Raw genomic sequence first — 11,284 nt, forward strand, 5'->3', positions numbered from 1 at the left:
GGATTCTTCCAAGGTCTTCTTCCCATGTCCACTCCCGTTTGTGCAATGGTACTTGGGAGTGAACCTTGAAAAGCCAAACTACAGAGTCCAGTGTACAGAGTCCAGTGTGGACGCTTGGCAGATAATCCTCCCCTTCCGAGTACTAGGAACCCATATAGGAACTGGTTCAGGTCCCAGCGGCTCCACTTCCCATCCAACTCACTGCTTATAGCCTGGAAAAGTAGTTGACGGCCCAAGGCCTTGGGATTCTGCTCCCAAGAGGGAGACTTGGAATTCTCTCCTGATTGGCTAAGTTTCAGTATCTGTGGCAATTTGGGTTAGTTAACCAGTGGGCAAAGATCTGTCTCCTGTTCATCTGCCTTCCTAGTAAAACTCTTTCTAAGGAAATGCAAACTGCACTTACCTGCTTGTAATTTGTCCCACACTGAATGCTTCTGTGAACGGTGATTATTCTGAGATTTAGACTTCCGTAAATAAACTGTATTCACACATTTTCAAAGTATGCATCTGTATGTTCAAGAATTACATTTTATTCCTTCAAATTTGAAGTAACTCTGGAATAATCAAATACAAAAATTCTCCAAGCTCAATGATAAACCACTGGTTCACAACTGAGATTTTATTGGTGTCGAGAATCAGTACATGGACATTTCAATTTGTATACAAAGCTTAACATACGTACCAAGAGTAACAAGCCATGAATTGTCATTTTTGAAGTTATTCCAGTGACTTTCCAGCTTTGAATTTGAAGGCAGCTCTTCTGCAAGAGGCTACCAAGTACCAGTGTCTGCAGTTGCTGTCACTAAATCCCACCCACTCACGACTGAACATCACATACACGACACGCAAGTCTTCAGTCTTTCACAGCACGTTAACGATTAGGAACCCTGGACCCCCACAGCCAAAGGTGTAACAGGGCGTGCACGGTTCTGACACAGCAACAAGGAGTGGTTCACTGTAGGAAACAGCTCTACTGACCAACACGGGAGAAGCAACTGAAAATTTCCAAGACAGATGCAATGCACAGTTACGACCGGGAATTGCCATTTGGTGTGCAGTGTGTTGTAGCATACAAAAGCCACCCACCTACGGAATGTGAAGCGGACACCGACAGGCAGAGCCTCCCCTAATCCAATACCCCACTACTTTCTGGTTGTACCAAAAAATAAACAACCAGCAATGATTTCACCTCTTAAAAAAAATCATTTACACTTAAAAAATGGGATGAGGTGGGCTTCCCTCCTTCTTAAAAATGTTTCTAGAGCTACTAAAAAACTTGCATTTACAAAATAGTTGATAAAAATATTCCTCTGGATTGTACAAGAAGGGAGACAGGGAGCACTGATAAGACGTGGTGTGTGGTGTTAATCGGACTTGGCTTCCTTCTCCTCGGCTTCGTCAGAGGCGGGACTCTGCAAGTAAGGAAGAGCAGTCACTTCTCACTGCTGTCCAATCACACCTTCATCATTCCTAGATCCGGAATCGCGAAGCCCTGCCTACAGCCCGAATGATCTGCCAGGCAGCACGCCCAGCGCGGACAGGCAGCCCTGGACAATGCCCCGCCCCCACCCAAGCTCATCCTGTGTAATCTGCTCCGAGCCAGGTACTTCCAGCTGTGCTGCTCCACTTCCCAGAGCTGTCTACAGCGGCTAAGTGTCTTACAGACAATACATCTGCTGGAGCATCCGGTGTGTTCAGCGTGTCTGTGTCTGGCAATGAAGTGGGCACGGGGCTCTGGGCCCTATTCACTGAGCCGGTGTGGGAAACTTAGCACACAACACCGCCGGCACAGGAACCAAGAGCAGTGGCAGAGCGTGCTCCGCAAGGCAGCGTTCTGTTGGAACTCATCTTAGCATCATGCACTTGAAGTGCTTGGAACCAGGAAGGAAAATGTGGCAAAGTTCAGATAAATTGTGAATGCCGAAGTTGATTCATGCATCAAAGGTTAAAAATACTGTGTGGAGTCTACTGGTAAGAAAACGCTTCTCCCCGTTAAGCGAAGACGCAGGACAGAGGCCCCATCCACTTCAGCCAGAAAACACTTGGTCCTAATCAAGAAGCTACTTTTAAGGACAAAACCAAAACTCTCCATTACAAACAAAAGTGAGAAAAACACTCAAAGTTTCAAATGCAAACAAGTGGATTTTTAAAAAATTTCAAGTCCGAGTGCTGTTGTAGAACAGCAGGCTAATGCTGCACCCTATGGCACTGGTGTCCCACACGGGCCAGTTCCCGTCCTGACTGTTCCACTTCTCCCAGGCTGCCTGCTGGGGCGAGGGAAAGCAGCCGAGGATGGCTGGCACCCACTTGGGAGATCTGGAGGGACCTCGAAGCCCTCGGCTTGCACTGGCCCAACTCTGGTTGTGGTAGTGCCATGGGGGAGTAAACCAGCAGACGGAAGACTGCTTCCACCTCTCCTCTGTAAAATCTGTCTTTCAGTGCCTGGTGCGATGGCCTAGTGGCCACAATCCTCACTCTGCACACCTGGGATCCCTCGTGAGCACCAGTTCACATCTTAGCTGCTCCACTTCCAGCCAGCTCCCTGCTTGTGGCCTGGGAAAGCAGATGGCCCAAAGCCTCAGGAGCCTGCGCCGGCGGGGGAGACCCGGAGGAGGCTCCTGGCTCTGGATCGGCTCAGCTCTGGCCATTGAAGCTTCTTTGGGAGTGAACCAGCAGAGATGTTTTTCTCTGTATCTCCTCCTCTCTGCAAATCTTTTTTTTTTAAAGATTTATTTTTATTGAAAAGGCGGATATATAGACAGAGAGGAAGATCTTCCGTCCAATGGTTCACTCCCCAAGTGACTGCAACAGCTGGAGCTGATTCAATCCGAAGCCAGAAGCCAGGAGCTCTTGCTGGTCTCCCACTCGGTTGCAGGGTCCCAAAGCTTTGGGCCATTCTCAACTGCTTTCCCAGGCCATAGGCAGGGAGCTGGATGGGAAGTGGGGCTGCTGGGATTAGAACTGGCAACCATATGGGATCCTGGCGTGTGCAAGGCAAGGACTTGAACCACTGCACTATCGTGCCGGGCCCTGCAAATCTTTCAATAAAAATAAAATCCTGCTTTTCAAATGAAAATATATCTCAAAAAAAAAAAAAATTAAAGCCACAAATAAAATAATGTGAATGAAATTTTAAATCAGCCAATTATTTAGGCCCCAGGCAATGTCAAACAAAAATGAGCCTCACCACTACTTCATGCATTAAATCTTCCAGAACTCACACAAACTACTTGAACTGGGTGCACTGGACTCCGTCCGGTTAGAGCCACTGAGCGCTCCTCTTCAGGACCTAGAACACTGCCTGCCCGCCTCATGTGCCCAACTGCCCCGTCCGTCGGCAGGTGCCTCTCACCTCCTCGTTTTTAGTGTCTCCGTTTTCTGCGGGCATGTCCTCCTTGGTTTCTTGGTTGGCCAGCTCGGCCTGCTTGCCCTTTGCCCCTCTCCTGCCCTTGGCCGGCACCTTCTTGTCAGACGACTTTTCCTGCAACAGAGCACCAGACCAGGATGGCAACGCCACTCGCACGGTTTGTCTTGCTGTAGCATGGCTGACATGGTCACTTACTGCCCATCACACACCGGGGTTAGTTACCCCAGACGCTGCTACCACCACCACTCGGGGAACTCCCAGGAGAACAGCATCCAGCCCCACTGAGGGCTCCTCTGCACCACAGGCGGGAGGCGCCGGGACTCCCTGCAGCATCCACAAAAACTGCCCCAACAGCTGCGGCCTGCCAAGGCTCTCCCCCACCCAGCAAGGCCACGCAGCTGACCGCAGGCCGCGTGCTGTACGGCCAGCTTCCCTATGCTGCTGGCTAACCTCCGGACAGCAGGAGCAGCCACACGGACTGGCGAACTGATCGTTGTCGTGGAGGCCTGACAATCACATGTCAACTTCAACACTTCTGGGTATTAGCATCGCAGTCATTTAACATTGGCTGCCAACGAAAAATGCAGCCATGGCCAACTGCTCCATCACGAGACCCCAAGAGACGTGGAGCAACACCCAGAGGTGCAGGCGGGCCCGGCAGCCTCTGCGCGGGGTCCACGCAAAGACTAGGGGAACTGGTGCTGCGTGGAAACGAAAACATTCCGTGACAGCTGAAGTGACACGCTGGTCCAAACTCCTGCTGCTCTTCACGACAAAAAAAAAAAAAGACCACTGGGGATAAAGTCAGATTGTTCCCGATTGAATAACATATCCTATCAAAAGCAGAAATGATGCTTGTATCTGCTTCAGTATTTTTTTCAAAAAGGACCAGAACAGGAAAGTTTGTGTCGAAAAGGCCCAGAGTTTTAACACGTGCATGAGAAAGGATCTAGTTTGCACCTCCATTCCAGTCAGCTCTTCCTATCGCCGTGCCCACGTGGAGCCCGGCCACGCAGCACTCGCCCCCACGCCCACTACACTGGCAGCCCACCCGCCTCCCGGCCCGGGGCATCCCTTCCCGAAGCCCCACGCCTGCCTGGCACCCTACCTTGCCAGCTGCCTTCTTGGGCTTCGCGTCCACCTTTGCAGGAGTCGGTTTCTAAAACGCAAAAGCAAACACAAAACACCCCAAAAACAAGCAGCCCGCCCCGCAGCCGCAGCTGGCCGCCGCAGGCCTGGCCCCCCACCCCACGCGGGACGAGAGGATTAGGCGCTCGCTCTACTTACAGCCGACAACCTGGCCGATCTCCTCTTGGGCTTGGGGAGAGAGAGAGGGCGCGCAGAGTGACCGAGGCGGCCCGCCACGCGCCCGCCGCCCGCCGCCCGCACGCCCGCGCCCACCACTCACCTCCTCCTTGGCCGCCCCTTCGGCAGAGCTGACCTGCGGGGACAAGCAGAGGCGCCCAGTGGCCGCAGCCCGCCCGCCCGCCAGAACAATGCCCGGCCGCGTGACGTCAGCCCCGCCGCCCCGCTCCGGCGGCCCCCTCGGGGTCCCCGAACGTTCCAGAAGGCCGGCTCCCCGCGCCGCCCCGAGCGCGCGCCGAGCCCCCCGCGGGCCGTGTGCGGGGCCCCGCGCGGCCGCCGTGGGCGCGGCCTGGCCCTCACGCGGGAGCGGCGGGCGCGGGCGGCGGCGCCCGGGCGGGAGGGCGTGTGCGCGCGTGCGGGCCGCCCCTCACCTTCCTCTTGGGCATCGTGGCGGCGGGAAGCGCGCGTGGCGGGGTGCCTGCGGGCCGCGGCGCGCGCCGAGAGCCTTCACGGAGCCGGGCTGGCCTGGCCGCTGCCGCTCCTCCCGCCGCCCGAGCTGCTGGGACCCGCGGCGGGGGCGGTGGGAGAACCGGATGGAACCGGATTGGGAGCCCGCCCCCTCCTCCTCCTCCCTCCCCGGCCGCGGGCTCCCCGCCGCCCGGGCCGCCCCCCGCCCCCCATTGGCTGCGGGGCCCACCCCGCCGCGCGCGCGTGCCGCGGCCCGCGCCCGGAATAGGCGAGGCCGGCCGTCACTCGACCCCGCCGGCCCGCCCCCCGCGCCGGGGCGCCCCCACCCCCTCCCGCCATCTCCCGGGGCCCGCGACCCCGCGCAGGGGTGGCTGGGGAGGCGGGGCGCCCCGAGGCCGCGGGGCCTCACGCTCGTTGGTTTGAAGCGGGGCCGCAAAGTGCGGTCTGCGCGCCCATTGGCGGGGGCGCGTCACGTGGCGCGCCGCGGCGCCGCCCACTAGCCTCCGGTTACCTGGGCGCTCGGCCGGCCCGGCTCAGGTGGCGCCCAGGCCCGGCCGGTCCGGTCGGGAGGCCTCGGCGCGGAGCGGGACCCGAGGCCGGGCTGCGGGGCAGGGACTCGGGCCGGCGGGCGCCCAGGAGGCCGTCTTGAGGCGCATCGCCGCCTCGGCTGCGCAGGCCTGTGGAGACGGGACTCTGCGCAGGCGCCAGAGCAGAGGCCGTGGAAGGCGCGCGGGAGCTCGACCACGCGTGTGCGGGCCCTTTAAAACCAGGCGCTCGCTTCAGCGTCTTTCTTTAAAGTTGACCAAGGCTTCGGGCCTAGAAAGAGAAATCAAAAGGCAGGACCACTTGGGAAAAGTTCTGATTTTCTAGACATGTGTCTTTGAAGAAACAGGGCTCCCCGCCCCGCTCATTCGCACCCAGAAGTCCACAGCCCGTATTTGTCAGTCCAGGTTCAAATTCAATGATTGGCGCTGTGACCACTGCCTCCTCTCGGGAGTGACTGAGCAGGAAGGCGGAACGGGAACCGGGACTCGAGGCTGCTGGTACTGGCCCGGGGCCTGTCTGGTCCAGGGCGTCTTCTTGGCTAGGATGAAGCAGCCATAGCTTCCACAGGCCGTGCTTGCGTCACAGATGGCGGCTTAGCCGGCCGGGCCGTGATGCTGGTGGGAAACTGCAACTCCCTGTTCCTTATCTGCCTCCCCCCACCCCGCCCTGTAGCAGCATCTGCTGTGTCACCTCCGGGAGACCACACACAGATGCAGTACCAGGGGTTACCCCGGGACCAACAACTGGGCAGGGCGGGGATAACGGCTACTGCTCTTATTTAACGTGTGCCCCTCTGCCCCTGCATGCATGCATTTAACATCAGATCTAGCAGCCCTGTTTCCTGTGCCGGGCACCCTGACGGCGTTTGTCAGGAGTGAGAAAGGTCCAGGAGCAGGTGTTAGATTTTAAAAGCACTTGAAGGTCTTACATTCTTATGCACAGCTAATTCCCACAGCCCAATCCTCTTTTCACGTTTAGATTACCACGAGCTGAAATATTAGGAGGTCCTTTATTCCAGCAGGGTAGGAACGGAAGCGGGGGTGGACGGGGAGACCCTGAAGGGACACGAATCCTGGCATGGTGGCAGAATGGGGACTGCCAGGGCAGGGGAAGGGAGCAGGATGGAGGAGGACCGGGAGAGCCAGGTGAGAAGCGAAGGGGCAGAGAAGCGAGAAGGGGAGCACCCATGGAGGCTCCTTTGTACAACCCAGGTGAGCCTGCAAGGTGTGGGGTGCGTGGGAAATCGGGAGGGGCTGCAGGCGTGCCCCAAGGGGCTGGGGAGTGAGGCTGTCCCAGGTGATTGGTAAGTGGGCAGGGACTGGGAAAGGGGCAGCAAGGCATCGGTGGGTGGGGTTCTCAGGTAAGATGCCAGGAGGTTACATTTCATTGGCGGATAACTGGAATGGCGGGAATCTCGCAAGCAGTGGGAAGGGGATGCAGGAATGTGCTCTGGTCCAAGATGGGATGTTTCTCCTCAGAGTTAGGCTGATAGGAAAGAGGAAGTCGTAGCCTGGAGGTAGAGGCAGCCCTCTCCCCGGCCTGCAGACATCGCGGAGGGAGATGCAGACGAAGAGTGGGGTGTAGAGGCAGAAGGAAGGTGTGGACAGGGAGGCCTTTGATCCTTATCCTCTGGATACGACCTTAAGGACTGGCGCACTAAGATTTTAGCTTCCTTCATAAAGCACTCCCATGAGACGTGAAGATGCATTACACAGCAGTTGACCCACAGATGTTTCCTTTGTTCTGTTTCGTGAAGATACAATGCAGTGTGCATCTCTACTTCCAGACCAAAGATGGACTCCCAATGAAACTGCTAAATACAGCTTGACAATGGGATGCTGGATCTGCCACTGTCCATACCTACAACGTCCGGATACGCTTAAAGAGCAGAATGATGGAGTTATGACGGTTTTCTGAAGGACTGTACTATTGTAACATAGGGGTCATCAGTAAAAGAGGGGCTTGGAGAGGGGAAAAGAGAAATTCCAAAGCCTTTGGAACTGTATCATAAAATAATAAGTAAATAGATAAGGTGACTCATGGCCTTGGAACCCTGCATCTGCATTGGACACCCAGAAGAAGCTTCTGGCATTCAATCGGCTCATCTGTGGTGGTTGTACCACTTGTGCAGTGAACCAGCAGGTGGAAGATTTTTGTCTCTCCTTCTCTAAATCTGACTTTCCAATAAAAGAAATCTTTAAGAAAAAAAAAAAAAGGTTGTAACATCAAATATTACAAAGCATGACAGCAAGAAACAAAGGAAAAAGGGAATTATAAAACAGAATAATAAAATTGTTTTAGTTATTATGTATCAAACACTACTCCAAATGTAAATGAGATAAATTGTCCATGAAGAGGACTCTGCACTTGTGGGCATCCAGGCAGCGAACCAGCATCTGGAAGACTTCTTTGAGTGCCTTTCAAGTCAATACGTACAAATTTTAACTGTCCGAAAGACAGAGTGATGACGAATATCTATCTTACACTGTCTATACAAGATCACGTTCAATTTAAGGCACTTGTGGGCCTGGCGCGGTGGCCTAGCGGCTAAAGTCCTCACCTTGCATGCCTGGGATCCCATATGGGTGCTGATTCTAATCCCGGCAGCCCCGCTTCCCATCCAGCTCCCTGCTTGTGGCCTGGGAAAGCAGTCGAGGTCAGTCCAAAGCTTTGGGACCCTGCACCCGTGTGAGAGACCCGGAAGAGGCTCCTGGCTTCAGATAGGCAAAGCATCGGCTGATGCGCTCACTTGGGGAGTGAATCATCGGACGGAAGATCTTCTCTGTCTCTCCTCTCTGTATATCCACATTTCCAATAAAAATAAAAATAAGTCTTTAAAAAAATTTTTAAGGCACTTGTAGGCCAAAACACATCTGTGCAAAGGTAACCAAAGAAGTTAAGAGTGGCTATGATTCTATCAGACAACTCAGACTTAAGCCAACAATTCTTAGAAAACAAACAAGATTGTCATGTGAATAAGGTGTCAGCTCATCAAGAGGATACACAAGAAAGCAGCAACACCAGATTAACTACGGAGGCGGTGCCTCTGAACACATTGAAGCATACTCTAGTCCTGGTGTACTCAACAGGCACACACAAAATTCTATGCAAGAGCGGCACAACACACGCAGAGACTTCAAAATGTTTGTGGGAAGATAGAATAATTTTTTTCAAGTGGATGGAGGACGTGCTGTGATGGCTCAATAGGCAAATCCTCTCCGTGTAGGTACCAGGATCCCATATGAGCACAGATTGCTGTCCCAGCTGCTCTACTTCCCGTCCAGCTCCCTGCTTGTGGCCTGGGAAAGCAGTCGAGGATGGCCCAAAGCCCTGGGACCGTGTACCCGTGTAGGAGACACAGAGGAAGCTCCTGGCACCTGACTTTGAATTGGCTCAACACCAGCCATCATGGTCACTTTTGGAGTGAACCAGCAAATGGAAGAGCTTTCTTTTTGTCTCTCCTTCTTTCTGTATAAGTAGCTTTCTGTCGGAGTCCAGCTGCAGCCGAGTTCGGAGCTCGGGAAGGGTGCATGGAGTCAGTGATAAAGAAAGACACAGACACTGACATTTGGTGCATTCTCACAACAGCCCAGGAAAAAGCTGTCCTTTTTATTTACTCAAAATCCCTCTCAAGCTTCTACACAAGCAACTAATTGTTCTATTTTTTACTTCAAGACTAGGGGGGCATGTATAGACATTTGGTCACCCCGTCTGCACATCAAGACTAAGCAGGTGCCCCTAAAGATAATTCTGCAAAATACTGTATTCATATTCTTCAAAGCAAGCCATTGTTCATTCTTCACAGTAGCCATGGAGCGACAGCCGGGACTCCAAGGCCAAGGCACATGCGATTACCTGCTAATCAGTAGTACTTTCCTATCACATTTCTATTTCTACAATTCACCCATCATTTAATGGGAAAATAGGTTACAAGGGAAAAAATGTAAAATCTAAAACAGAAACTTCAAATGTTAAATCCCCCTACAACTATAGACTCCTACAACCCCATAAACGATAAAGCAATAATCAAAAGCATTTTTCTTTAATAAAAGCATCCTAATTCTTCTAGCTAAAAATTATAAAAGCAGCCAAAACAGTTACATTTTCTATGCTCCAAAAATTTGTAAAGACAAGCTAGCCTTTGAGATAACAATAACTATATTTATTGCCATAGCAGTTTCAGCTCTCACTCCCATAACTTGCATTAATATTTAGGATATTTTCAAGCCCCTCCCAGAAGGTGTGCTATATGTCTGGGCCCAATTTCAGGGCAATGGGTAGGTACATAATAAGGTGTCCAGAAATGGCCTTGGCTTAATTGTGCTCCTGTGTGTAAATTGTCAAAGGCCCACTCACCAAGACATTATCAGTGACATTAACTCTCAAGCTCACATCAGTGGCAAACAACGCCTCAATAGATTACAGAATTCTTAGTGGGGTGCTTGAGTTTCCATGCAAAAAGGTGGTGAGACTGCGTCAAGGTGGTCAAAGAGAAATCCGCCGGGCCCTACCAAATAGCTGGAAACTCCCCCGGGCCTCCCACACAGGGGAGCTGTTCTCTTCACACCTTCGTGCCATCCACACCTACTGCATGGACCCCAGCAGCTTTCCGATCAAAATAAATAAATTCTGAAAAAAAAAAAAAAAGCTCATGCAAAGATGAAATTCAGTGATAAGAACTATATAAACTGGGCCCAGTGGCATGGCCTAGTGGCTAAAGTCCTTGCCTTGAATGTCCCAGGATCCCATATGGGTGCCGGTTCTGATCCCGGCAGCTCAGCTTCCCATCCAGCTCCCTGCTTGTGGCCTGGGAAAGCAGTTGAGGATGGCCCAAAGCTTTGGGACCCTGCGCCAGCGTGGGAGACCCGGAAGAAGTTCCTGGCTCCTGGCTTCATATTGGCATAGCACTGGCCATTGCCATCACTTGGAGTGAATCATCAGACGGAAGATCTTCCTCTCTGTCTCTCCTCTCTGTCTCTCCTCTCTATAAATCTGACTTTCCAATAAAAATAAATCTTAAAAAAAAAGGCACATACAATTATTTCTCATGCATACCCCTTTTTGTTTTATATGGATTTTTAATTTTCTTTTAAAGATTTATTTATTTTATCTCAAAGGCAGAGTTAGAGAGAGAAGGAGAGGTGAAGAAAGATCTTCCATCTACTGGTTCACTTCCCAAATGGCTGCAGTGGCCGTAGCTGAGCTGATTCAAAGCCAGGAGCCAGGAGCTTCTTCCACATCGCCCACATGGGTTCAGGGCCAAGCACTTAGGCCCTCCTCCACTGCTTCCATAGGCAATTAGGAGAGAGCTAGATCAGAAGTGGAGCAGCTGGGATGTGAACCAGCACTCATATGCATGCTGGCATTGCAGAGGAAAGCTTAGCTTACCTTATTGTGTCAGCCCCCATATTTTATTTATTTACTTATTATAATTTATAGATTTTTTTTATTGGAAAGGCAGATATGCAGACAGAATAAGAGAGAGAGAAAGATCTTCCATCTGCTGATTCACTCCCCAAGTGGCCACAATGGCCGGATCTGAAGCCATGAGCTTCTACTGGGTCTCCCATGTGGGTGCAGGGTCCCAAAGCTTTGGAC

General features: G+C 52.6%; 1 protein-coding gene across 2 annotated transcripts; it reads right to left on the minus strand.

Annotated features, from left to right (window-relative positions):
• Window positions 1-604: 604 nt before the first annotated feature.
• Window positions 605-5,284, minus strand: HMGN1 (high mobility group nucleosome binding domain 1). 2 transcript variants are annotated; one of them, XM_040986634.1, is made up of 6 exons: window positions 5,104-5,284; window positions 4,776-4,808; window positions 4,655-4,684; window positions 4,476-4,526; window positions 3,356-3,481; window positions 605-1,412 (listed from the first exon to the last, which is right to left on the minus strand). In XM_040986634.1, the coding sequence occupies exons 1-6, from the start codon at window positions 5,116-5,118 to the stop codon at window positions 1,365-1,367; spliced, it is 303 nt and encodes a 100-aa protein (XP_040842568.1). In that variant the 5' UTR covers window positions 5,119-5,284; the 3' UTR covers window positions 605-1,364. The 2 variants fall into 2 exon arrangements, with proteins under 2 accessions (XP_040842568.1, XP_040842567.1); XM_040986633.1 differs by having other exon boundaries at window positions 3,353-3,481; window positions 5,104-5,278.
• Window positions 5,285-11,284: the final 6,000 nt, after the last annotated feature.

Source organism: Ochotona curzoniae, unplaced genomic scaffold (assembly GCF_017591425.1).
Source record: "Ochotona curzoniae isolate NIBS_2020 unplaced genomic scaffold, NIBS_Ocur_1.0 contig_4516, whole genome shotgun sequence".
NCBI lineage: Eukaryota > Metazoa > Chordata > Mammalia > Lagomorpha > Ochotonidae > Ochotona > Ochotona curzoniae.